At 36.7% G+C, this 27835-nt stretch overlaps 1 protein-coding gene and 1 long non-coding RNA gene across 6 annotated transcripts; one reads left to right on the top strand and one right to left on the bottom strand.

Moving 5' to 3' along the window:
* Positions 1 to 126: 126 nt before the first annotated feature.
* Positions 127 to 17893, bottom strand: LOC139132405 (uncharacterized). 5 transcript variants are annotated; one of them, XR_011552275.1, is made up of 6 exons: positions 17713 to 17893; positions 13530 to 13786; positions 10768 to 10925; positions 8264 to 8446; positions 7634 to 7713; positions 127 to 1174 (listed from the first exon to the last, which is right to left on the bottom strand). XR_011552275.1 is itself a non-coding variant. In XM_070698752.1 (3 exons), exons 1-3 carry the CDS (start codon positions 17748 to 17750, stop codon positions 894 to 896), a joined length of 399 nt encoding a protein of 132 aa, XP_070554853.1. In that variant the 5' UTR covers positions 17751 to 17765; the 3' UTR covers positions 127 to 893. The 5 variants fall into 5 exon arrangements, 1 of the variants encoding a protein (XP_070554853.1); XR_011552276.1 differs by having other exon boundaries at positions 13530 to 13557; positions 17713 to 17884; XR_011552277.1 differs by lacking the exon at positions 8264 to 8446 and having other exon boundaries at positions 17713 to 17886.
* LOC139132407 (uncharacterized) lies at positions 17237 to 20396 on the top strand. The gene is made up of 2 exons (XR_011552279.1): positions 17237 to 18175; positions 19273 to 20396. It is a non-coding gene; the product is annotated as an uncharacterized lncRNA (long non-coding RNA).
* The last annotated feature ends 7439 nt before the right edge of the window (positions 20397 to 27835 follow it).

The raw sequence follows: 27835 nt of genomic DNA, 5'->3' as shown, positions 1-27835 counted from the left end.
TACCTTGCGGATAATAAAACAAAATCCAAATTGATCACAAAAAATAACTATCACTTCCATTGGCATTGCAAAGATTGATTCCTACTGCCCGATTTTTTCTGTAATAACTTGTATTCGAACATTAAATAATTTATAAACAATTTATAAACATAATTTATTCAAAAGTTATTCTGCATATATAACAAAGTATAATACATTGAGGGCGATATCTAAATTACCAAAAAACAAAAACAATGTATGGCAAAAGTAGCACTCCTGTAAACATTCGCAAGTAATATATATTGATTGTCGTTAATTTTAGCTCATTTCAAAAATTGACACTAATTCCAAGATTCACCTCGACCTTCCAAAGCCAATGTGTAACAACAGATAGGTTTTTGTTTTAAGTCCAAGGTCATAGAACACATTTTTCATGCGATCACTTCCATAGTTTGGTTACATTATTCAAATTTAATGTGGTCGTTCTCAAGTGTCAAGGGCGTACTTATAAAATACAGCTTTTAAAAATCTGTCAAAGACGAAACCTCACCTAGGCAACAGAAACCAGATTTTGTAATTTGATTATTTAAGATGAACTCGCTCGAAAAAATGTTATTTCATCTTCTGAGCTTCCGCTCTGTTGACCCGTTGTCTATTCCCTGCAGTAAATATGAATTTCTATTGATTCTCTATTATCATAAAGATTATCATCATCATTTGTGCAGGTGAATTTTTCTCAGCATTCATTTCATTTAATGTCAGTTGTTTCTCTGTCTCTGTAATGGCCAATTACAATGTTTCAAAGACGACATTTTATAAATTGACTCAGCAAAAATTAAATGTGACCTTGTTCAACGAAAAATATCTATCGGACCGCTTCTAGAATAGCGAAGTTAGGTGAACTAGTATGCGCTTTATTTGATTTCTTCCATTTCGTCTCTGGCCATTTTAGTATGTCCTGCGGCCCAGACCACGTACAGCAAGCAACAGAAGGCCCATAGAGTGAGTCCAAGATACGCTATTGACGAATAGATCACTAACTCCTGAGTAGTGGTCAATCCATCGTCTGTTGGTGGCGTCGCGGTCTCCTCAAGTACATTAGGACCGTCTTGTTTGTAGTAGATGTTTTGAATCATGGCATCCCTGGCAAAGTCTATCACGCCTGGTAAAGACGAACCATCGCTTTCGACATGACCTGCAAAATATCAATAAGAAATAGCATATTTCAGTTCGCATTGGCAAGTTATCAAAATCAATTTACACTTCTTACTGTGCGTGAAACCTGGTCTGTAATCAAAACACATTGAAAATGAAATGCACTCAATCAGCGAAGCTGCCATTACTATTGATCTACAGCCCGTTGCAGCTTACCTTTCCGTTTGAATGTCTGGTATGCACACATTGTGTGCACAGAGCATATGGTGTTTGTATCACAAACAACAGGATCTCTTTTCTTGGTCTTTTTTCTCCATCAGATTACAGTAGATTAATTACAGTATGCGGCTGTGTTTGTTTATGGAGTAGGATGTTGATGTAATCGGTAGTGACTAAAATGTGAAGACTAGTGAATACACTATCTTTTTCCGGTACCCTGTGGTTTGTGTCCAATCCATGCCAAAATTACTACTTTGATTTACAACACAACATGCCATTCCGGATTCTGTTTTACAATCCAACATGCTATTTCACAACACAACATGCACTTCCAAATCCTATTTTACAACTCAACATGCTATTTCACAACACAACATGCACTTCCAAATCCTATTTTACAACTCAACATGCTCTTCCCAATTTCATTTGACAACACATCATGCACTTCCAAATCCTATTTTACAACTCAACATGCTATTTCACAACACAACATGCACTTCCAAATCCTATTTTACAACTCGACATGCTCTTCCCAATTTCATTTGACAACACATCATGCACTTCCAAATCCTATTTTACAACTCAACATGCTATTTCACAACACAACATGCACTTCCAAATCCTATTTTACAACTCGACATGCTCTTCCCAATTTCATTTGACAACACATCATGCACTTCCAAATCCTATTTTACAACTCAACATGCTCTTCCCAATTTCATTTGACAACACATCATGCACTTCCAAATCCTATTTTACAACTCAACATGCTCTTCCCAATTTCATTTGACAACACATCATGCACTTCCAAATCCTATTTCACAATTCAACATCCCATTCTAAAGCTAGCTCTGCGGAGCAGGGCAGTGTTACTGGCTATCGAACAAGATTCAAAATGGCGGACGCGAAATGGTCCCCTCGCACAGAGAGAGAAATGCAAACTTTGCACAAGTCTAAAAACGCAGCTTAGCACATTGTGTATCTAAACAAAATGAGCGTGCTCGAAAACTAGGATCGATCACGATTATAAATTAAAAATTGGCTGTTTTTGGAAAAGAAACTGTGCGCTGCAATCAGCAGTTTTGTCTATTGTGCACCGTGCGTGGGAGGCTTATCGTGAAAGACCGAGATTTACTATATGGCGCATCTGATACGGATATGGTCCCATCGCATAGAGAGATGACAGTGGGCTTTGTGTAAGTTCAAAAGCACAGCTTAGCTCATCGTGCATCTAGACAAGTTGAGCGTGCTCAAAATAGGAGATCGATCACGATTTTGGGTGAAAAAAAACCGAGTTTTCGGTGGAGAAACTGCACGTTGCAACCAGTGGTTGGTTTTGCCTATGGCGGTCAGCAGGGCTGTGGTGGGAGGCCTTTAGCCGGCAAGGGGTGGACCATTGGGGAGTGAAAATTTTCGAAAAAAAAATTCCCCACAAATTTCAATAAAAATAATCAGCCAAAGAAATTTGAAAAAAACAAATAACCAACTTAAGTAAAAGGAAAAAAAATCCGTAAAAAGTTTCTTTTTGAAACTTTTTTTTTTTAGTCTGCAACAGAAAGGCCTATACTATGATTCTTTGGCCAAGAGGGGGGGGGGGGAGGGGAGATCTGAAGGGTATAATCGTGGCCAGTAAATGAAGTAACTTTTTTATTTCATAACTTTTTGTTCTGTTTATCATATTTTTTTCTTTCACTGAAGTTTGGCATCGTAAAGTAATTCGAGATATAAGATAATGTAAAAATCATATCTGTGATATCGATTGTTAACAACTGTATTGTGGGTCTTTACACTATGATTAATTAACAAGAATTCAACAATTCAGGCAGCTTACATCGGTGCATAAAAGGGAAATATTCACCAACCATATGACAAACAATCACTTTCTTTGTATTTCACTATTCAACGAAACTGATTTCCATTGTAATGTTTAAACTTTATTTCACAATTAAACATTACAAATTCGTATTTTTCTTTTCAAAATTTCATTTGTACACTTGTCTTGACGGTTGAATACCGTGCGTGTGAAATGCAATAGTGCAGAAGAATACGGATAGCGACATTACAGCGACCTCTATCGGTTGTTATCCACACAGTCTTTCTCGCGAAGTCCGTTCCAACAGAGCTTTGACCCTTGTCTGGCCCCATATTCGTATTTTACATCTCCGCTTGCTGAGGCTTAGTTGTCAGTTGTCATGGCTGTAATGTCGCTATCCGTATTCTTCTGCACTATTGCATTTCACACGCACGGTATTCAACCGTCAAGACAAGTGTACAAATGAAATTTTGAAAAGAAAAATACGGATTTGTAGCCTAATGTTTAATTGTAAAATAAAGTTTAGAACATTACAATGGAAATCAGTTTCGTTGAATATTGAAATACAAAGAAAGTGATTGTTTGACATATGGTTGGTGAATATTTCCCATTTTATGTACCGATGCAAGCTGCCTGAATTGTTGAATTCTTGTTAATTAATCATAGTGTAAAGACCCACAATACAGTTGTTAACAATCGATATCACAGATATGATTTTTACATTATCTTATATCTCGAATTACTTTACGATGCCAAACTTCAGTGAAAGAAAAAATATGATAAACAGAACAAAAAGTTATAAAATAAAAAGTAGTACTTCATTTACTGGCCACGATTATACCCTTCAGATCTCCCCTCCCCCCCCCCCTTGGCCAAAGAATCATAGTATAGGCCTATCTGATGCAGACTAAAATAAAAATGTTTCAGAAAGTAACTTTTGACGGATTTTTTTCTCTTTTACCTAAGTGCGTCATCTGTTTTCTCAAGTTTCTTTGGCTGATTATTTTTATTGAAATTTGTGGGGAATTTTTTTTTCGAAAATTTTCCACTCCCCAATGGTCCACCCCTTGCCGGCTAAAGGCCTCCCACCACAGCCCTGCTGACCGCCATAGGCAAAACCAACCACTGGTTGCAAACGCGCAGTTTCTCCACCGAAAATTCGGTTTTTTTCACCCAAAATCGTGATCGATCTCCTATTTTGAGCACGCTCAACTTGTCTAGATGCACGATGAGCTAAGCTGTGCTTTTGAACTTACACAAAGCCTATTTTCATCTCTCTATGCGATGGGACCATATCCGTATCAGATGCGCCATATAGTAAATCTCGGTCTTTCACGATAAGCCTCCCACGCACGGTGCACAATAGACAAAACTGCTGATTGCAGCGCGCAGTTTCTTTTCCAAAAAGCCAATTTTTAATTTATAATCGTGATCGATCCTAGTTTTCGAGCACGCTCATTTTGTTTAGATACGCAATGTGCTAAGCTGCGTTTTTAGACTTGAGCAAAGTTAGCATTTCTCTCTCTGTGCGAGGGGACCATTTCGCGTCCGCCATTTTGAATTTTATTCGATAGCCAGTAACACTGCCCTGCTCCGCAGAGCTAGCTTTAGAATGGGATGTTGAATTGTGAAATAGGATTTGGAAGTGCATGATGTGTTGTCAAATGAAATTGGGAAGAGCATGTTGAGTTGTAAAATAGGATTTGGAAGTGCATGATGTGATGTCAAATGAAATTGGGAAGAGCATGTTGAGTTGTAAAATAGGATTTGGAAGTGCATGATGTGATGTCAAATGAAATTGGGAAGAGCATGTTGAGTTGTAAAATAGGATTTGGAAGTGCATGATGTGTTGTCAAATGAAATTGGGAAGAGCATGTTGAGTTGTAAAATAGGATTTGGAAGTGCATGTTGTGTTGTGAAATAGCATGTTGAGTTGTAAAATAGGATTTGGAAGTGCATGATGTGTTGTCAAATGAAATTGGGAAGAGCATGTTGAGTTGTAAAATAGGATTTGGAAGTGCATGTTGTGTTGTGAAATAGCATGTTGAGTTGTAAAATAGGATTTGGAAGTGCATGATGTGTTGTCAAATGAAATTTGGAAGAGCATGTTGAGTTGTAAAATAGGATTTGGAAGTGCATGTTGTGTTGTGAAATAGCATGTTGAGTTGTAAAATAGGATTTGGAAGTGCATGTTGTGTTGTGAAATAGCATGTTGAGTTGTAAAATAGGATTTGGAAGTGCATGATGCGATGTCAAATGAAATTGGGAAGAGCATGTTGAGTTGTAAAATAGGATTTGGAAGTGCATGATGTGTTGTCAAATGAAATTGGGAAGAGCATGTTGAGTTGTAAAATAGGATTCGGAAGTGCATGTTGTGTTGTGAAATAGCATGTTGAGTTGTAAAATAGGATTTGGAAGTGCATGATGTGTTGTCAAATGAAATTGGGAAGAGCATTCGAGTTGTAAAATAGGATTTGGAAGTGCATGTTGTGTTGTGAAATAGCATGTTGAGTTGTAAAATAGGATTTGGAAGTGCATGATGTGTTGTCAAATGAAATTGGGAAGAGCATGTTGAGTTGTAAAATAGGATTTGGAAGTGCACGTTGTGCTGTGAAATAGCATGTTGTAAAATAGGATTTGGAAGTGCATGTTGTGTTGTGAAATAGCATGTTGAGTTGTAAAATAGGATTTGGAAGTGCATGTTGTGTTGTGAAATAGCATGTTGAGTGTTGTAAAATAGGATTTGGAAGTGCATGTTGTGTTGTGAAATAGCATGTTGGATTGTAAAACAGAATCCGGAATGGCATGTTGTGTTGTAAAATCAAAGTAGTAATTTTGGCATGGATTGGACACCATACCTGTGGTTTGTGTAAGATAAAAAAACCCATGCGTTCTGTGCACAAAATGTGTGCATACCAGACATTGAAACGGGAAGGAAGCTTGCAAAGCCCTGTATATACATGGTATGACAGAAAATGTGACCCACAAGCAGAAATCGGAAGGTCGGCCAAGCGATGTCCTGTAGAGCCAATAAAAAGCCGATCCATCCACTCAAACATTCCGTACATTATCATCAAGACACTTCATGCTATCTCCTCTAATCATATTAGATTTCATTTACCGAAACACAACTCAACTGTCCAATAAATTTGAAAAATAGGAGGATGATTCAAATTAAAGGATGTTTATATCGATGAGGTTGGCGTTAACGTGAATTCGTTGCGGAGTCTGGCTGAATTATGACTTACAGAATCTGTGTGCGAAGCTGTTGTTACCGTCCACTGTCCAGCCTTATCAACTAATCATGTCCGTGACTTATCGCTCTTGTAAAGTTGTATAAAGGTTAACAGATGTCTACGGGTAACGTTGCCAGCGCCAACTTAAGTAGAGATTGCAAAACTTAAAGGTACAACGGTAGAGTCTTGATGATGATGATGATGATGATGATGATGATAATGGTGGTGATGATGTTGGCAGTGGTGGTGATAATTGTGGTGGTAATGGTGGAGATAGTGATAGCTATTACAAAAGGGTGGGTAACCCGTGTCTTCGGACCCACACACCAGTATTCACGACTACGCTAACAACACTGACAGAATCGCGGATGTACAATGATAAGTGATCACACAAAGGTATATGCGTCTACGTGACTGTGAACCACATCCTGCAACATCGGCCATTGCACCTCTGTAAGATACGGACAGGAAGCTATAGGGGCCACAGTTCGCCACAATGGATAGTCCATTACTCTAAAGACCATGGACGGGGTATGGAAGCATTAGCTACAAGAGACCTTACGCCGTTACATCGGCCAAAATAACGTTTTACAGAAAAACATCAAACAACGTACAATCTATTGTATAAATACCTTGATGTACACTACTACGATCCGTTATTAAAGACAATGTACAATTCTGAGAGTTCACACACTGACAGAGATCCCCATTAACACTGAATTTGAACATGTCACAACCCTATCGTGTATTCAGATAATGAAAGCGAAGTATAGCGATACTTAAAAGGAAAATGTCTCAACTGAAGTTGCTTTAAAATATGGAAGACACTATTATTTAAGAGATGTTCATTAACTTCCACAAAAATGTCCCCCTTCGTCATTCACACCCTAACATTTGACAAATCAATAATTAATACAAAAGGTAGAGTGAAAATTTGATATTATTCTGATATTCATACCTTGTAGTTTCATGGAGACAAGGAAAAGAACGATATAACTGTGAAACTCAAAAATTATACTCGTTCGCAAAGTGCTGTCATATTTACTGAGAGTCTGTGTAAATGTAGGCTATATGTTAGTATCAATAATGTGTATACGATAGCAATGAATTATGTGACTGTAAGCTAAGAATTTTACAACCCAGAACGGCAAACTTCTCTGTCTTTGTGATTCCATAGACTGTTGACTGACAAATAGTTTTATCTGTTGGACATTGTTATGATTATACTTACCGTACGAGGTGACCGCGAAAAGAACCATAAAGGCTGCACACGTAAAAATTCTACCGCCAGTCATTGTTGCTGTCGAAACCCTGGTTAGATTTAAAATGGATGCACGGAGAGATGTACAACTCATAAAGTTAATAAATCTTACTCTATACAAAGGTCAGGTTGTCAAAACCCAATAACCTCGTCCAAGGCCGTGGAATTCAATAAAAGAAATATCACATCACAACGCTGTTTTCACATATATGCAATAACACGAATAGATCAGAATAGATGTTAAATGTGACTAGCAACTATTGCATATTTATAACGCCATGAAATATTTTCTAGTGTATGATTTGGTTGTGTAGGGTTTTTTTTGAAGCGACCTGAATTTACTTTTCGAGTTAGAATCAACCTAGTGCAGGTACAAGGCAATATTAACTATGTCCTCTAGCCCTCTAACTACAGTAAGCAGATCATTAACTTTTGTAACTTATTATATTCGATGAACAGTTTACCGAGCATACTAGTGTTACTGTGCAATTGGTGTTGCTGTGCAACACGTGGGCAGTTTCTTCTCGTACAGAGATATTAACAAACTCAATTTACATCATTATATAATTTTGCTATCCTTGAATTCAATTTGAATCATACCTCAAGCTTGCTAGACTTTATTATACATCACTACAAAATGACTGTTGCTGATTCCGATGGCATTTTCTTGTCTCTGCTGAATCCAGTAAATCTTGGTTCCATGTAAGTATTCTCCTTTGACATTAGTACCATGTTCCATCACGAGACTACAAGTACGTTGGCAGGGCCAGCAGATATCGACACCTGACAGAATGCTTGGAGTAGTCATCATTTTTCAAAGCCAGATAAGGGCTGGACTTATTTTTAAGATCAATTTCGAACCCACAGTCACGCTAGAAACGTTGGACAAAACTATTCCAATTTACACAAGATAGGTGTAAATATTTCCAAAACCATAGAATTATCTTATGCTTTTCCTCAAACAGTTTTATTTCTATAAACTTTTTCTAAACCAATAAAGGATTGATTTTTTTTTCTCACTGTTCATGTATTCTGACCAGGATATATTGCGCCGTTTCAAATAGACAGGCAACTTTGTTTTCATAATGAAGATGCAAAAACAGTCCCTATTCATTGTTAACCCTTTGGGCGCCGTAATTTTCTCCCGCTAAAATTTTAGTGTAATTTTTACCAACTTTTTATGAATTTTTCTGTAATTTTTTGATAATTTTGGATCAAATGGACATCACATTTCATTGGCTACAGCTTTTTTCTCAAAATTTTGGCAAAAATCTGAGGAAAATTGACTGGGGTATATTTTATAAAGGGAACAAAAATAGACTTTGGCGCTCAGACAAAGAAGCTAGCTAAGGGATGGACCATTAGACCTTGGGAGGGGGGTGGTCACAATGCAATTGTGAAAATTTTTTTTTTACTATTGTAAATTTCTAAAAAAAATTTTTTCCAATTGAGATTAGCTGTGCAAATTTTTTTTTTTCAGAGTAAATTTTCAGATTTATAATTTTTTTTTTTAGTCCGTCGCTGTCTGAAGATAAAGAGGGCAAAGATGTGGTGCAAAGCACCACAAGCGGCCGCACAAGCGGTCACGGGGGGGAGGTCAGGAGGGGGGTGTCCCCCCTCCTGCTGTTGGAGCTTTTGAAAAATAGAGATTAAAATGGTGTTATTTGGTGGCACTTGGGGAGTATTTTTGCGGGGGGGGGGGAGGTCAGGAGGGGGGTGTCCCCCCTCCTGCCGTTGGAGCTTTTGAAAAATAGAGATTAAAATGGTGTTATTTGGTGGCACTTGGGGAGCATTTTTTTCAGATTACACATCTTCCTTTGAAACATGGTCTTCTTGCTCCTCAGTAGCTTCCTATAGTTTTGAAAATTGACTATTTTGGTTTCCTGGCTTCCCTTTCTACTGCGTGGTGAAATGCCTACATTCAACCCACCAAACATCATGCATATCTCATGATTTACAATTGATTTTGACAAGCTGAGAAGCTGTTTACAAAATACAGTGAAATTTGCATATTTGTGTGTTTAGAGCAATTGTTGCCCTTTTTTGATCAAAACGTCTATTTCTCTGTAGCAGCATGTCCAAATTGATTGGATGTGTATAGATGTGGTGAAATTTCAATGTATGTCTTTTTAGGGCAATTTATGCCATTCATGGTCAAAAAATCTGTATTCTCTGAAAGGGCTTGTCCAATTTCTTTGAAATTTGCTACATAAGTCCCTTAAGATTTGTTTAAATCATGCTCTTTTTTGTGGTGCAAAAATTCTTCAGATAATTGTCATTCAGCATTTGCTACACACAAACGATTACTCATGCAGATTTATTCCGTATTAACTATCGAGAAACTTTCAAAGTTCAACCCTTTTGTGTGTTTTTGTGTTGGGATTTGTTGGATAGATGGCATTCTACGTAGTGTATTGTTGAATGTTAAAAAATGTGTAGCTGTTGTTTTTTGAGGCTGTTTTTTGAGAAAAAAGAATTGAAAATGCCTTTTTAAAAGCAAAATAATACATAATGACTTGATATGTTGTTTTATCATTATTGACGTGTTTCTACTTGTTCATCCATTCTTGTATTCATCATTGCAATAAAATGCTGTGAAAAAAATGAACCTGATGTGGCCTGCATCTGTTTACCTTGATCTTAAAAGGCAAATACAACTTTCTGTCATGACAACGATACCATAGTTTCAATGTTTTACCTAGTGTACCTGCTTGGTTTGTACGTAGGAATCAAGTAGAAAACAGGCTCTATAATTTTATAATTTTCAAGTGATCAGAATACAAAAGTCCTGAAAAGATAATCACAACTTCCAGTATAAGGGATACAGTCACTCTAAATGTATAAATTAAAATTAAAAATGTGCCTGGAGGATGTACTAAAAAATACAGAAAGTTGCTTCCTGTCGGTAAAATCTAAAAAAAATTCAAGATTTTAAAGACTTTTGCAGATTTTTTTTTACGCATTTGTCTTCTTATTTATTATTTTTTTTATTTTGCAAACTAGTTTGAAGATTTTTTTTTCCTAACTTTCTGCTCTGAAATTTTTTTTTCTTCTGTTTTTGACCACCCCCCTCCCAAGATCTAATGGTCCGTCCCTAAGCTTACCTTTTTTAAACAAATTGTCATCATGGGTACTCCACTTGTTTTCTCCTGGTCCGTGGTCGACCCCAAATTTATTCACAGTACATAATGATTTCACCGTGGTAGTTGTAGCTTTGTCACAATCTTATTTCCGGGGGATATCATCATTTTGTCATGTACATCTATTTTGTCGAAACAAAGATAACTTATGTAATTTTGGTTGATGAAGATCTATACAGTAATGGAATTCTGTACATTTAGACATTTAGGGAGCATTCGTTTTTTTTACGGGGAGGGGGGTCGGTGGAACTTGAGCGACAAATGAAATGTAAAAAGCGACCCCCTCCAAATCAAATTTCTAAAATATAACCCCCAAATTCATCAATTGTAAAATGTGACCCCAAAAAATTCATCAGATTTGATTCATTAACCCCTCGCACCCTATGGCCCTGGGCTGAAAAATTAGGCCCTTCAAAAGAGTTTGCAAGAAAAAAAGTTACCCACCCCAATTTTCATTCACAAAAAACAGCGACCCTCCCTTAGATGTCACTTTCCGTATCAATAATATCTTAATTGACATAATTTTCCATTTGACCTTTGAACTTTCAAAGAATCCTGTTTGAACTTTACAAATAATCTCTGGGTGAAATTCCAATATCACATTGGTTTTTCAGATCTGCTCTTTCAAATATAATATTCTCGTCACGTACAATATATATATCAATTGTCACACTTTTTTAAAGCACAGATTTTAAAAGCTAGTTTTGTATTGTAAAAAAATATTCAAAGTTTCCTCACAGACCACAATGTATAGAGAATCAACATTTTTGGTGAAATTCCAAAATTAAATTTCTTGCACACACATGAAACTTGTAATTGCCCTAGTCTAATCAAGTACACTAATATCAATAATCACGATCGCAAGTACATAAATACACAGATTTATCTAGTTTTATTCATAGTTATTCATAGTTAGTTATTCATAGTTATTCATAGTTATTCATATTTATTCATAGTTTCCTCATAGACAAGATAGCGAATCAACATTTTTGGTGAAATTCCAAAATCAAATTTCTTGCTCACACATGCACCATGTAACTACTGATCAAGTACATTAATATCAATAATCAAGAGTACATAAATACACAGATATACCTAGTTTTGTATTTAAAATAAATTATTCATAGTTTCCTCTTAGACTACTCATAGATTATATATGGAGGGTCAAGCAACGTTTCGGTGAAATTGCAAATTTTATTCCATAACTCCATACAAACCCTTGTAAAATTTGAGCCCCTTCCAATCTTTGATTGTATAATATGACGCCCCTAAAAACGGTTTCGTAAAAGTCAACACCCCCGATTTCCACCGAGCCCCGTCCCTGTAAAAAACGAATCCTCCCTTAGTCAAAGACATTGTTGAAACAAAATGATCTGTGTAATTCGTCTGCAAACAAATTGATGTATACCTAACCAGTGAGCATACAATGTATTTCTACCCATGAAACCCTAAATTCATAAGCTGACCGATTGCCTTTTAAGTCACCAGTGGCACATTTCATTCCATCAACGGCTCCACCACTGGAAATTTTGCTGTATTTCATACTGAACATTGACCAGATCCAGCTAACGAAAAATGGACTTTTAAAGGGGTCCTAATTATGATAAGCTATATTGTTCAGGACAAGTAACAGGTGCCGCCAACTATTAGCTGTTCGTGCAAAAAGGTGTTCGTGCGAAGTTTTTCATCGGGCGGGCAAATTTCAAAACTAATCAGCGGGCGGGGAGAAAAATCTATATTTACTGTGGGCGGGGAAGAAATTTCACTATTTTCAGTGGACGGGGAGAAAATTTTTGACAGTGGGCACCGGAAGATACGTAGAGGGAGGGGAAAGCGGCGTGGTTGATAGAACTTGAGGGGAGATTTAGCGCCTAACTTAGAGGGGGGCAATGTTCTCAGCTATACTGTCAGCTGCTACCACGGTTTGCGTTAATCTGGGTTGCCTAGTAGGCATCTAGTTGGCAATGCGACATTTCAGTAGTGGGGAGAGGGCAGAGGGGAGCTTGAAATGTTGTGGGGAGTGGGGAGCGGGCAGACTATAGATACTGGAGGGCAGCGGGCATCAAAATTCAGTGGGAGGGCATATTTTCCGTTTATGCCAGTGGGAGGGCAGTTACGAACAGCTCTACTTTCCCCTCCAAATTTTGGGTCAAGGTCAAAAATACGAAAAATCGGTATATCAGCCTTCAAAACATGTTTTGTGATGATTTTGCGAAATTCATGAAATTTACCAGTTGGCGGCACCTGAAGTAATGTGAACTGACTAATTTTAAGTCCCAGAGGGTAGTTAATTAAATGTCCATTATTTACCCTCCAACTGATAATTTTTCGACTTACCCTCCCGCACTCAAACTTCATTTTAACCCACTCCCCACATATTTTTCCTATTTCCCCTACTCATTGTGAATTTTTGAAGCTCACCTGCCATGCGGAGAAAAAAACGTCGATTTCCCCTGCCCTGGAAAAAAATTCCTCTCCTCGTTTTTTCCCCATTCTCTGTCCCCAGGCAAATCAACCAATATCTACCCTGCCCGACAAGAAAAACCTGAAATCTGCTCCCTGCCAGCTAAAAATATGTCCCCTGTCCAAGAAAAATTGAAATTTCCCTTGCCCTCAAAAAATTGCTCCTGGAATAGCCTTTTCGATCAATAGCTCGGTTGGCTGCACCTGATTGACTACAGAAGTAATGAATTGAAGTGTTTTTCACACATTGAATATCTATTTACCTTGTGATACTTGGTATCTCGTGGCGATCTATATCAGCAAAATGGAAATACAGATGGATGAACAGAGTTATAGAACGACAGGCTCGTAACAACACAGACAGATTTAGTGCAACAGATAGTCGTACTGGCTGCATATATGTTTGCAGATCACCACATTGACTTAACTTAAGAAAAGTCAGCAACTCTGCTTAGGCCTTGGTGTGCATGCTGGTCATCGACTTCGACATAAGATCCCTGGACCGGCTTGACATTCGATCCTGGGTGGTTATTTTAATATTATTAAAATAATAATACAAAGTAAGTTAGAGGCGTCTGGCAAAACTGTCCCGTTGATGAAGAGTGTTCCCAAGCTATTTCTTAGCGGGCGGGCATTTTTTCTGCAAATCTGGTATCGGGGCGGGGAAACGGTGGACGGGCATTTTTTATCATGGGGGGGGGGGGGGGGGGGGGGGCGAGGCCACTGCATTCGTTTGGACAGTGGATGCTTGAGAAAAACACCTTTATTAAGCATGCAGGCAGTAGGATTCGGTTTGCCCATATGGAAGGCCAAAGGGAGCTCTTTGTAATTGGGATAGAGAGGGTGCTTTCCGGATGGACAGTAGGGAGAGGTGAGACGGGAAATTGTCGAATCGTAGTGGAAGGGCAGTCCCAAGCAGCACCTCTACTTTTCAGCTTAGAATAGTGTATTTACATCTGCCTCTGGTAGGTGAGTGTCCTGTGCAGCTTTTTGATCACACTGAGCTGAGACACCACGCAATGCTTAGCAAGGGGTTACCAGGTAAAAGGCCATATCTCGTCCGGAAGATAATATCTCAAAATTAGCTATGGTTAATTATTGAAGATATGATTACGATAAGGATGGTATTTGCAAAAGCCCTTTGATGATATGGAGGGTTGGGCTCGTCCTTGGCATACTGCCAAGCTATTCGCATGACTCATTGATACTATTCAAGAATCAAGAATCAAGACACGGTGCGCCAAATAAGAAATCTATCATGTTGTCTGACAACCTCAAACTTTCGATCTCGCGATATTTTACGAGATTTGCTCACAGCTACCGTTTCTACTTCATAAATTTGTCCACATGGCTTTGATAATAAGGCTGTAAAGCGAAATGAATTTCTAGATACATGTTGATATTTAAGCGATAAAGCACACCCAGTGATGGTATACCACGAGATTTTGACCAGTTCAATCACGACATATCTGCAAGAGCGATAGCGAGTGCATATATGAAGTGAGCTGGTCAAAATCGAGTGGTATACCGTCGGTGGGTGTGATTTATTGCTATTATATCATAACAGTATATCGAAATTATGGCGCGCAACGTCATAAACGGATTTTTGTTTAAGCTGAGAGCTCGCGCGTATGCCAGCCATGGTACATCGCCAATATACCACGGTTTTTTTCGCGTCTCGATCAACCAGATCGCTTTATTTGCACTATCAATATACTGGTATGATATAATACAGTTTTTATCATGGTAAGAAATTTAAAATGAAAGGCTTGAGATGGAAGGAACTCAACTTGATCTTATCCGGTCACCAATTACAGAGACAGTGTTTACCTTGAGTCACGTCTAAACTCAGACCTTGGTATATTAGTATATTAAAAAAAAAAAACAATTTTCAAAGTAGAGCCTCTAAAATGAACTAACATATTGTCCAAAATAATCTCATTACGTTGAACCATAGACATTGGAGCAGACTCCTCCGTCTTCGGTTGAACCTTTGTGGCCTTTTCGCTCTGGCGTACTCTTTTGGTAAATGTACTTTGGAATGTGAAATCGATAAGAAATAAAGAGATACACAGTGACTAGCTTTGTAGGGAAGATGAGTCTGTTTTACAATATTGCGCACATAGGACAAAATGAAAGAGAGTGATGTCAAGGGTAATCGATTCGACTTATCCACTAAACAAATAATACAATAGTTAGACTGAGATCTCCTGTAACTGACAATGCCAAAACTTTGAGTGCCTTGTAATGCAACACAGTTCCATGTGCAATATTTCCTACCACTGCTGTACATATCAGCAAATGTGATCATTTCATGCTATTTTTCAGAAAATCGAAGGTCAAACGCTGATGTAATTTTTGAAAATGTTAAAACATTCGTTGACAGCTGCATGCAAAACATCGTGCGAATGACTACTTATTTAAGGTAGAGTGCATCTGGCGTACAGATATTCTGACTCTCAGACTAATACAATAATCTTTTGGCCTACCACTTGTAGGGGCTCATTTTGAAGCTTATGGAGTAAATATGTTTCCTCGGCTTAGTTTTTGTGAAAATCGGGAAATTTATTATTCCCATAGAGATAACACAGAGATGGCGGTCACTTTGAATTTTAAATATCGATAAATATTGGTATGGGTATTTTTTTTCTCTAGTAACAAAATTTGCATGTTGACCCCGATGAAAGACAATGGTTGAAAGTTTGATTGAGGAAATTTTGAGAAAAACTTTAAACTTTTCAATTTTGAGGCGCGAATTACCTTAAACGCTCCGCACTTCAAATTAAAGTCTCGAATAACTTGGTTAGTAAAGATGAAGCGTCAAAATTCCTCATATTCCGTTTCAAATAATCTTGTTCTAGCTATATGAAAGGGACAAGTTTAAATCCTCTTCGGGTGAATTTTTCAGGTTTAATGAGAGCACTGGTATGGTAATGATCTTCAAAGTTATTGTACTGACCATAGGCAGGCTAGTCTGCGGGAAGCCCTGCACAATCTTAGTTATAGATCAAAAGTAAAGTCTCGGTAATTATGCTTGGAAAAAGTAAAATTGAAATAGATTTGCATGGTATAATATATTCACATGAAAAGATGAACGAAAATAGATAATCAAAGGGTGTTTCTAAACGGAATCACAGACAAAAGACAAACAGGAAAGACTGTCCATACGTAATAGCTACTATATGTATACCTATAGCCTTATACCGGATTTTGACTTTTAAAAATAAGTAATAATCGCTAGATTAAAGCCCCTACAGCTGTATCTTTCAGCATTTACTTACCAAAAGATACATCCCAAACTTAAGAGAGCTGTTTTTTTATTCAAACTACATTGTCTTTGAAATGTCACTATTTCAAACCATGGCACTGGATTATATTTGCGCGCTTACAAGTAGTATATATATATATATATATATATATATATATATATATATATATATATATATATATATATATATATATATATATATATATATATATATACCATATATATGGTCGTACTACAGTATATATATATATATATATATATATATATATATATATATATATATATATATATATATATATATATATATATACCCCATATATATGGTCGTACTACAGTAAGCATTTTTATATAGTTGCATTTGATTCCAAACAATCAAGAAATACATGCAAAAAGATATAGCTGATGGGGCTTAAAACCTCATTCGAGAAGTCTTTCCGGGCTTATATCACTGATTTATCGATATTGGAAAAATAAAGTTAAAATGCAGTGCCAGTCGTTGATAGATCTATAGACAGTTACCGTGCTGCCTATCTTACAGTAAAGCTGTGGGGGCGCTGGGTATGTGAGGGCGGTATATAACAGTGGCAGTATTCGAAATGATTTTTACAATCTATCGAGGACGGTTAGATCATTCGATACAAAACGAGAAAGTCATGGAAAGGTACGATGATGATCATACCAAACCTATTTAAAAGAGAAATATGAAATCGTACAGTAATAAAAACTGATGTTTTAAAAAGCTCGACTCGTATTTCAGAAAGACAAGAAATATTTACTGTTTTTGAAATCAGAGGGGCAGCCATTCAGTCGATTTCAAAAGATGTCAACTAAGGTGGAAGCAGTTTGCAACAGTCCTCAAAATTTCCGCTCTCGCATACCGTTTTGTCCCTCTGCAATTTTCCAACTGGAAAAACTCCCAATGGCCCTCTCCTTATTGTAGAAGCTCAAAACTGTCCTTCCCCATCGTCAACCCCCGCCGCACAAAACAGAACCCTACTCCCGGTCTGCCTGCAACCCATTTTTCCGGGTTGCCCTTTGTGGAGGGACAGCGCCTCTGTGCAACAGAGTAAAATTTTCCCGTCCCGTCATCATAAAAAAATTGCCCGCCTGCCGCTTTCCCGCCCACTGAAAAGATAAAAAAATGCGTGCCGCCCGTCAAAAAACCTCTTGCGACTCACCTTTTACTCACGAACAGGTCCCGGAAACTGATGTACATCTGAGATTTTGATGATCTCTTGACTTACGAGAAAATAACTATATTGATTGAATACCTTGTCAGTGTAGATGATCAAACGAAATATCACCGAAGTGTATGAGAGCAAATGAGACACAGTCGACGGAAAGACATTGAATGACACTCATGTAGGCCAATCACAGGTTGACGCAACCCAATGTAGTACAGTTCTAGTAAATGAGGGGGTCCATCTTAAATAATGATTATTAACATAGGGACTCCATTAAATAAACTCAAATTGTTCACATCATATTCATATTCACGGTACATAGTTGGCTCAGTTCGGCAAAGGACAGCAACATTGCCATCAGTTTCATCGATATTTTCACTCAAATATATCACAGCGATGGAATTATTTTCAAGCTTTATTATAGGTCTGGCTATTTTAATGTCAGCGGCTTCGCCAGGTAAGTAAACGATTGTCCTTAGATTTCAATTGTTCTCTCTTTCTTTAGGCCTGATAAACTTACACGCATAGGCAATTTTCTTCCGACTCCGCTCTCGTCAAAACATTACAATGCCTTCTAAAGTCCTTTCTTACACAGCTACGTACTCTACGTAAGAAAAGACGTATGATTGAGGGGAAAAAACAGAAGATAGAAGGAAAGAAGGGAGTGTCTGGGTCAAATCTTGTTGGTTGAACAAACAGATTAACGATGGTCTGTTTTGGCTCAAGTCATACATTAGATTATTAAGTGCGACGTGCCATGGCATAGATAGTGCAAAGATACACAAGATGTTTTCAGGGCATTGATACTAGAGTGCGTTAAAACTCACAGGATTATTGTTGAGAGAAGAAAATTTCGTTTGATGTCGTGAGTATGGCTGCGGCGTCACATAACATTGACGTGTGTTTTGATTATATTCAACTTGAAACTGTCAAAAGTTTTGACTTGCAAGCGGATTTCAAAATTGACAAAACAAAATTTTTATCCTTCAAATAAAAATAATATGGACATTGGGGGCTTGTCGTGGGGTTATACAGAGTTTCTTAAGCTATATTGTATGTCATTTTGCTTCATAAACTGAGCCTAGTAATCTAAACCGTTTATTAATATATTTTTCAAGAAGCATATTGTAAAAAGAAGCAAAATTATATTTACTTTTCTAAGAAGAAATACTGTCTTCAGATAGATATTCAAAGAGTCATACGTGGCGGGGAATCATGAAAAATTTCAAGAAAATGAAAATGTATATTATAGCTTACAACTTCAAAATAATTTGGTTGTCAAGCACTAAATTTGAGGCAAGCGCAGATTTCAAGTCTGGGAACCATAATATCATAATGCAAGGTCTCTAAGCCAGGTTACATAACTGTTTTACTACTTAAGAGGGACAACATTTTTCAGAGTTCACGTACTTGTTCTACAGTATGTTTGTGTCAACTTTATAATTTCTTGTCCCGATACCCCTTGTTTAATATTCACTGTTTTATTAGCGATAATGTAACTACTGTAGTCATGGATACAATCTTGATTCAGCATATTTCCATGTATTGTTTCAGTTGATGGACAGGAAGAGAACGTTGGACCAAATTCTACCAAGGATATGGTTATCTATTCAACCATTGGATTTCTCTCTTTGACCATCATATGTATCGTTATTGTAATATATGTGGTCAAAGTAAGCGGAAGAAACCAGTTTGCGAGAGCCGAAATGGAAAATGTGTCTTAACGAATATAGGTGGCAATACAATGGAATCAGCTCAGGACAGCCAAACAAGCGATATGTTATCATACAAGACATCGTTACACAGATTGGCAAACGGATATACTTACACCAAAATGGAATGTAACGAAGAGAAGACTTTAAACAACTTCAACACTTTTCTGTCGTGATTTTGACGACCAAGTATAGATCGAGTAATGTGCATTAAATTTCGGAACGGACAGATATTTTCACCTTACAAATTAATTTAAACTGGACCATGTTAGTATCAGTATTTCAGATTTAAATACTTCACCCGAGAACCAGTAAATTGCATCAAATTTATGAAAATTATGTGAGGAGATGGTGTTTACGTCATCGCTTTGTTCAACATAGCAATCATCTCATACTCTCATATTACAACTATAGAAATTGTTTTTGACAAATTAACAATTAGTAGATATTGTTTCGATAGAGATGCATTTAGCGGGAATATTTCATTTTGTAAGTTTGTCTAGGCATCGCTAGCGCTGTGACTAAAACTTAGTGAAGACTTGTTTATCAAAGAAATCGAAATCATCACATATAGTCCATCGGATATTGGATTGAACGTCAATTATTGGTGATGTTGTCCTGATTGTCACACTGCTAACTCCGTTTGAACTCCACCGATATCTCGGATAAAGTTTGAAAATACATAAAATCAATTCAAATCTAATAAAGAAAGACGAATACACCAAGCGTTACATTTCAAGCTGTTGTATACCTCTTAAGCCGGCCGCACACGGGGAGAAGTTTGCTGAGCAATTTTCCTCGCGAGGATTTTTGCTTAGCTAATTTCTCTCGTGTGCGGCCGGCTTTACGTGACATCTGGCATTGAAGAATGGTGTTTCAGTTCAAATCTTTACACGATATGACACAGTTATAGAGACATTAATCAGTCTTAACGGAACATCGATTAAATCACGCCGATTTATTTGTCATGGGTTTGTTGAGTGTTGACTGATAAGCTTGGGGACATCACGTCATCTAGGACACTAAAAAACACATCTTTTTTGAACTCCATCTTTTATTGTCGTAGATTTAATCTGTCGACAAACCAAACGCAACTTCACACTTACTTTCATTGAGGCTGCTTTATCAAATTTATGCAATTTCGAGTTTTAGATGATTCTATGCTCGTAATCAGGTGCCTTGTTTATTGAATTATTCTCTGCTTTGCTGCTGTTTTGATGATCAATCCTTTATGCATTTTCATAAATATCATAAATCGAAACACATGGAGGCCTACTACACAAATACAGCACCCTCGGTAAAAGCAAAGAGCGAATTCGAAGTTCGACCAGACGATACAATGCATTTACGAATTTCGACGCCTCGTAGTAGTAAATGTACCCCAATACCTTCAAATTTGACGCAATATCCTGATCTAAATTTGATATCGAGTTTACGATTATTCCCTGAAATTTTTGCCGGCCGGAGAACGGACGAATTTGCCAGTATCGTTACCCAAACCTCATTACTTTAATAACAAGTCTTGTTCTATGCGACCTCCAAATCAAAGATGATATTTGCATGACAAAAACTACAAGTGATATTTGACATCATTCAAATTCTATGCTTTCATTGAAGACGAAAGCGAGACCTTGCGCTGTTCTCTTATTGACCTTGCAATCCTTATCAGAAAAAGATAAAATATCAAAGTAAATGACGGCTAAAAATGTAGTGACGATGTTTCTCTATTAGCTTGTAGTGTCCAATCAGCGGATTGTCTTCCAATGCATGATTTAGGCCTAATTCATTCTCCTCTGACACTGACATCCAACGGTGTGACGAATCATAGGCCCTTTACTATTCACCGTGAAAGAACACATGAAATTGGACATAAATGAAAGGTAAATAAGTTTTAGCCAAAATCAACCCCACATTAAACAATACCGGCAAATATCGCCAGCCAGAGTTCTGCTTCTGTCCCTGGGTGCCTATAGTTTTTCTTTTACTATACTACGCCTGTGGGTGCTCGCCTTCCTTAGCACTACATATGATCGGAAAGGAAAAGGCCTACTCGCAAATAGCAGTAGAATGACAGTTGCGAACAACGTTCAACGTGTATCTTCAAATGTTATTTTGCTATAAAACAATTTTGACTGGTATATTTTATCGCAGTTGAAACACGTCTGCGAACATTTTTATATGTCGACTGTTTGGCCCTCGATCCATGGACACTCCGCTGGTTCGTACATGTGCTTGGTGCTCTCCTTCCCGAGCACCTGTGTTTCCGATCACCTGTTTAAGGGTGTGTCAATCCCCCTCCAACTCCCCATCGCAAAATCCCTCTACTGCCCTCCCCAAACTCCAAAAGATTGAAAACAACTCTCATCTCGCCGGCTATCATGTCTCATACGCCAAGTATTAAAGTGAACCGTACCAAACTGTTTGGTTGTATAACTACTGTAATACTATTTCAAATTATGTCAAGCATTAAAGTTGTGCAGAAAACCCCATTTAGACATCGTGACACGAAAAAATGGGTGGGCCCATAGACTATATTATTTCTTTCCATACAATTTATTCGAACCATCGCTTACGCGATGACACACAGATATAGTCGGCGTGAGTTAAATTTATATGGTGATGCACTTTTAACAACGATAGTCATAAGAAAATGCGAAAAAACACAACCATGTCACAGACGACACATCACAAAACCAGAGTTAAAAGTGTCTCTATTTGCCCGCGGGCAGATTTTTCATATGAAAAAGGGGTTTGTTGGCTGGCCTTGATGACGGTAAGGGGTGGACCATTTGATATTGGGGGGGGGGGCTTGGCAGATTGACTCCGGGGCATTATTTTTCTTCTGCATCACCTGGATTTTTTTTCAACTGTGTGACTTTTGGCACCTGTTTTTCACTTCCCTTCTCCGAGGAATCTCATTTTCGCGCGTATTAACGAGCTGAAACGCCAACATTTGCTGTTTTTGCTGAGCCGCTTTTCTTCATATGACATGAAAATAAATAAGGAAAGAAGCACAAAGTTTACATGGGATTATGGGCAAACAGCATCTACTTCAGAATGCTGAAAAGTTGGAAAGACAATAGAAGCATAATTTACTACAGCAAAACTACTGATGAAGACAAGAAGTCATCGAGGTCTCAATCTGTAAGAAAACCACTACCACTGTCAGTAATTAAGTTTGTTCTTGATAGTAGAATAAAAGCGTGTGGTACAAACTATGCTTTTGAAAGTCTGAAAATGCATAGAAGTAGTTGTATACTGAAATGACCCTATTGATCCAATTACTTGGGGATGGTAAGGAGGGGTTGACCACTTCTGATATGCAAAATTTTGAATTTTACATATTAAATTGGGATTATTTGACGGTTATTATGTTTTTAATAGTTTTCATGAAGACTCAAAACATAGTAGACATGAATTCTTCTCATTGCCTTGTCAACAGAGTCGAGTGAATATCCCAATATGCATATGTATGTGTTACAGAAGTGCTTGGGATTTCTAATGTTTCAAAAACATTGATTCAAATTCAGTGTATGGCTATTCAGTGTGGAATGCAGTTTCTATTTGAATATTAACAGATGTCCTCTAACATGCTTTGAATGACAAAATAAGACATTTACAAGTAGGCCTATTTTACAGCTAATTCTTACACCTTTGTCCAACCCTCATAACGTTGTATTGCAAATTTGTACTTACAGTCGTTAAAAATTGAAAAAATGGTAGTTTGAAACATCCATAATTGAGTGAGTGCAGGAACCACTTTACGTACAACAAATACTTTTGTTGACAAGTCATGATAAGCCTGGCATATCATTGTGAACAACGATGGACACACGATATCCGGTGCAGGCTATTTGGATAAGCTATCAAGTAGTCAAGATACTTTCAGATGCAAAGATGAGAAACTGGAGCATAAGCACAACAGATGAATAATGGTACTTAATGTTTCAAATTGAAACATTTGATGCATGTAAAACAACAGCAAAAGTGTGTTAAAATATTAATCAAATCAGGGCATTAATGAAATTTAATGATTTCACATGTTATGAAAACGTTGTAACGGAAAGAGTGCGCCGAAAATGAAATGTAATTTCTGTCCCTAACCTACATCACAATTAAAGAATTTATTTATTTATTTATTTATTTATTTAGCCGTGTACGCATACGTGACATTGGCACAAAATGATATACAAAACAAAAAGAATTACAAAATTGAAAACACTTCGCAAGGGAGAGATGAAAAAAGTCATCTTGAAATTACATGTTATAAGCTTTCATCAGCTCATTAAAGGGACAAAGTTGCCCATTTTTTCATGAATTTTGTTTGATATGACATACTACTTATATTGTTTGACATGTTGAAAGATAATGAATGAATGGTTGACCATGCATATATTCGACCCCGATTTTATACAAATTAAATGAAACCAGGGTGAAAATGAATTAATGGTCATGACCATTAATTCATTTTTGTGATAGTTTCATGTATCGTGTCTAAAACTGGGGTCGAATATATGCATGGTCACCCATTCATTCATTATCTTTCAACATGTCAAACAATATAAGTAGTATGTCGTATTAAACAAAATTCATGAAAAATATGGAACTTTGCAGTAATATGCACTGCAGATTTCATCATAATTTCAATAAATATCATTAAGTTCATCTGTAGGAACCTGTACACCAAATTGCAAAGCTATCAGATGAGCAGTTTTGGAAATACACATTTTTTTGACCAAAAATGGCAAAAATTGCCCCCAAAATACAAAATTGCAGATTTCATCATAATTTCAACAAATATCATTAAGTTCATCAGTAGGAACCTGTATACTAAATTTCAAAGCTATCAGATGAGTAGTTTTGGAAATACACATTTTTTGACCAAAATGGCAAAACTTGCCCCAAAAATACAAAATTACACATTTCATCAGAAATTCAATATATATTACTTAGTTCATGTATAGAAACCTCTATACCAAATTTTAAAGTTATCAGACCAGTACTTTTTGAGAAAGACATTTTTTGATCAAAAATGGCAAAAATTGCCCTTAAAATGCTAATTTGTACATTTCTGCATAATTTGAACAAATCTGAAATAGATCCTCCCTAGGGACCTATGTACCAAATATCAAAGCTATCTGACAGCAAGTTTTGAAGAAGAAGATTTTTAAAGATTTTTTTACCAAAAACAACAAAAATTGCCTTAAAAATACAAATATGCAAATTTCACCACGATTTGAACAAATCTGATTATAGTCACCCTAAGTAAACTGCACATCAAATTTAAAAGCATTTGGACAAGCGGTTTCAGAGAAGAAGATTTTTTTACCAAAAACAGCAAAAAATGCCCCAAAAATACAAATATGCAAATTTCACCACGATTTTAAAAAACTTAAGTGAGGTCACCCCAAGTGAATTGCATACAAAATTTCAAAGCAGTCAAACTTGAGGTTTCAGAGGAGAAGGCAATTGTTGACGGACGACGGACGACGACAACGGAAAATCAACCTATTTGATAAGCTCCTCATCGCTGACAGCGGAGCTAACAACAATACATGGAGTCCTTAGTATCATGAATGACGCAATGTAACCCTGGCTTTTATCCTGGCATTTCTACTAGTTTTCTTCCTGGTCCCTTCCCTTTCTTTGCTTTGTCAGAGTTCCTTTGATTTCCCTGACCCTTTTCTCTTGACACTGACAGTTGTGTATCTCCTGGTTGTTGTAGACTTCTAGCCCTCTAGGTACCGTACTCCTCACAGGATCTTTGGATTGGTTAAAGGCCTGATTGAAGGTCATACATACACTGAACAATCACCTTTTAGTGTTTCTTTCTTCTGCAGGTAACATAACATCTAACAATTACGTCACTGGAACTCAAGACTTACCGATTGTTTTTTACATTGAAAGTATTTATGTACTCATTGTTTCCCTTTATTTATCAGATTATCCCATTCATTTTCCTCTTGTCTATTTCAACTTTAGTCTTTCTTTTTCTGAAATGTATTTTCATTGTACAACTTCATAGCAATTGTAAATAAATGATTGTTTGTGAACTACCACCACCACTACTACTACTACTATAAGTTTTTAGAACTCGTCTTAAATTCAAATAGAATTTTTGCATAACAAACTTAATGATCAACTTGCCATTTTCAAGAACACTTGGACGACTAATGACGCCCTTTGTAGAGTTAATGATAATGGAGTCCTTGTAATTAATGATTTCATTTAACCTTGGTTTCTTTCATGTTCCTGTCTTTTTCCTGCACACATATATACTGACATTTCCTTGTTTCCTGGTCATTGTCGACTTTTAATCCTGGCCATCGTACTCCTTACGGGATCTTCGGATCGGTTAAAAGTCTGATGGAGGGTCATACATACACTTAACAACATAAAGTTCTGTTCTCTCCAATAGGTAGTGTTGAACTGTATCCTGAAACTATACCCTCGCTTATCATCGATGTGTCCACGTAGCTAAAGTATCTTTCGTCATCGGGATTTCGTCTTTTGTTCTCACGCTGGTTTTGAATTTTTCTGTACTTATATTGTAAATATTTGTAAATTCATTGTATTTCAAAGGTTCTCCTTTTCTGTTTTCTCCTTTTTTGGAAACCGGTTTCCGTTTTCTGATTTTTAGTCCTTGTACAATTTTGTGTATATAGTGAATAAACGATGGTTTGAAAACTACTACATACCTACTACTACTACAATAATTTAGGGAACTCTGTTCCATCAAATTTTTATCTTTCAACAGTAATGTTCCGCAATTGCACTGTTCTTGTTTGTGGCGTATGGGTGTATGGAGCCTAGGTGAATTTATAGGTTGTAACCCTTAATGAGGTTTTACTTTTTTGTTGGCTTTTGTTCTGCATTCAACTACACTACCTTTGTACATACAGCATATTGATGTCAATACAGTCATACAAGAGATGTGGATTGTTATTGTTGACATATCTGGACACAAATTCTCTTTTCAATTTGTGCATCCTGCACATAATGACTATGCAATACCCAATGAATTGCTGCATAGTCATGTTCAAATTCATGCACCAATCTTATCTAATTTGCTAACTGTATTCCTACCTTTGACCTTATTTTTAATAATTGTCAACAAGTTTTATTTAAATGAGAGCACATGCAGATATCTTCAAGTATTTATTATTTATTTATTTGCCTCTATTATACATGGGATATCGGGGCCTAAAACTAACACCAGTTTGTCACAAGTGACGCTTTGCTGAGCAGTACCAGTAACCCAATGCTTGGCAACAGAAAATACTTTATCTTTGGTTATAACCAACATATACCTTAAATCCTTGAATGAATAACCTTCTACTGTGTAGCAAAGTTTACATAGGAAAGTTTATACAGTAATCTGCAGTTTTGTAAAAATAAAGTAAAATCAAGTTTATAATCTGCAATTTTGTAAAAAAATTAAAACCATCATTTTACAGGACAAATAAATTGTTTAAAACTTTTCTTGAAGTAAGTTTGATTTAACACGAAGCATAACCTGCACCAGTGAAATCTTCAGGGTATAATTGATACAAGAAAGCATGAACTATCCTGTCGACACAACTCATCAAGGTGCAAATCAACAAACTCTAGTGTTGTTTTATGTTTAAAATGACAAACACACATATAAGTCAATAATCTATATCTTAAGATTAAATGTGACAAAAAATTTGCTTACACCAAACTTGTTAAAAGTAACTGCTTTTGCAACTTTTGGATATTGAGACAGACTGATTACTTTTCTCAATCATTGGTTCAAAGTCACTGCGTTTCCCATTCTTGGATGTGTAATTGTTCTTCTTAGTGTAATTGTTCATGTTTAATTTTGATAATAGTGCTATAGAAACACATAAAGGAATTTACACATATTAAAGTATCAGTAAATAACACAATTTTCTCTGAATACGTTAAACTGCCTGTCATGTACAGAACTACAACGAGCCCATTGTAGATCCAGTTTTTCAAAATACATCTGAAATAAATTTACTCAAAGCTGATCAAAATGTCACACAGTAGCTGCAACACTATGGAATATGCCATGCTAACAAACATTTTGATTTCAAACTGTGCTGCAAAATGTTATGCCTAACTGCACTAGCAAAGTCTGATGCTTAACTGTACTGGCAAAGTGTGATGCCTAACTGTAATAGCAAAGTTTGATTTCTAGCCCTGATACTAACAAAATTTCATACCTATAAAATGATTTTACAGATCAGATAACAATAATTTGCACTTCTTATGCAATATTGCTTGCAACATTCAGCAAAAGGCTAGTTGCCACAACTTTTTGATGATTTTTTCACAAGTTTTGTTTAGTAAGTATCTTAACCCTTTTCCTGCCAAGTCCATATTTCACCACCAGGTCAAGATGGTTAAAATTAATGAAA

The sequence above is a fragment of the Ptychodera flava genome, chromosome 5, assembly GCF_041260155.1.
Source record: "Ptychodera flava strain L36383 chromosome 5, AS_Pfla_20210202, whole genome shotgun sequence".
Classification (NCBI taxonomy): Eukaryota; Metazoa; Hemichordata; class Enteropneusta; family Ptychoderidae; genus Ptychodera; species Ptychodera flava.
The sequence above is the reverse complement of the archived record's forward strand: the minus strand, read 5'-3'. Positions and strand labels throughout refer to the sequence as shown.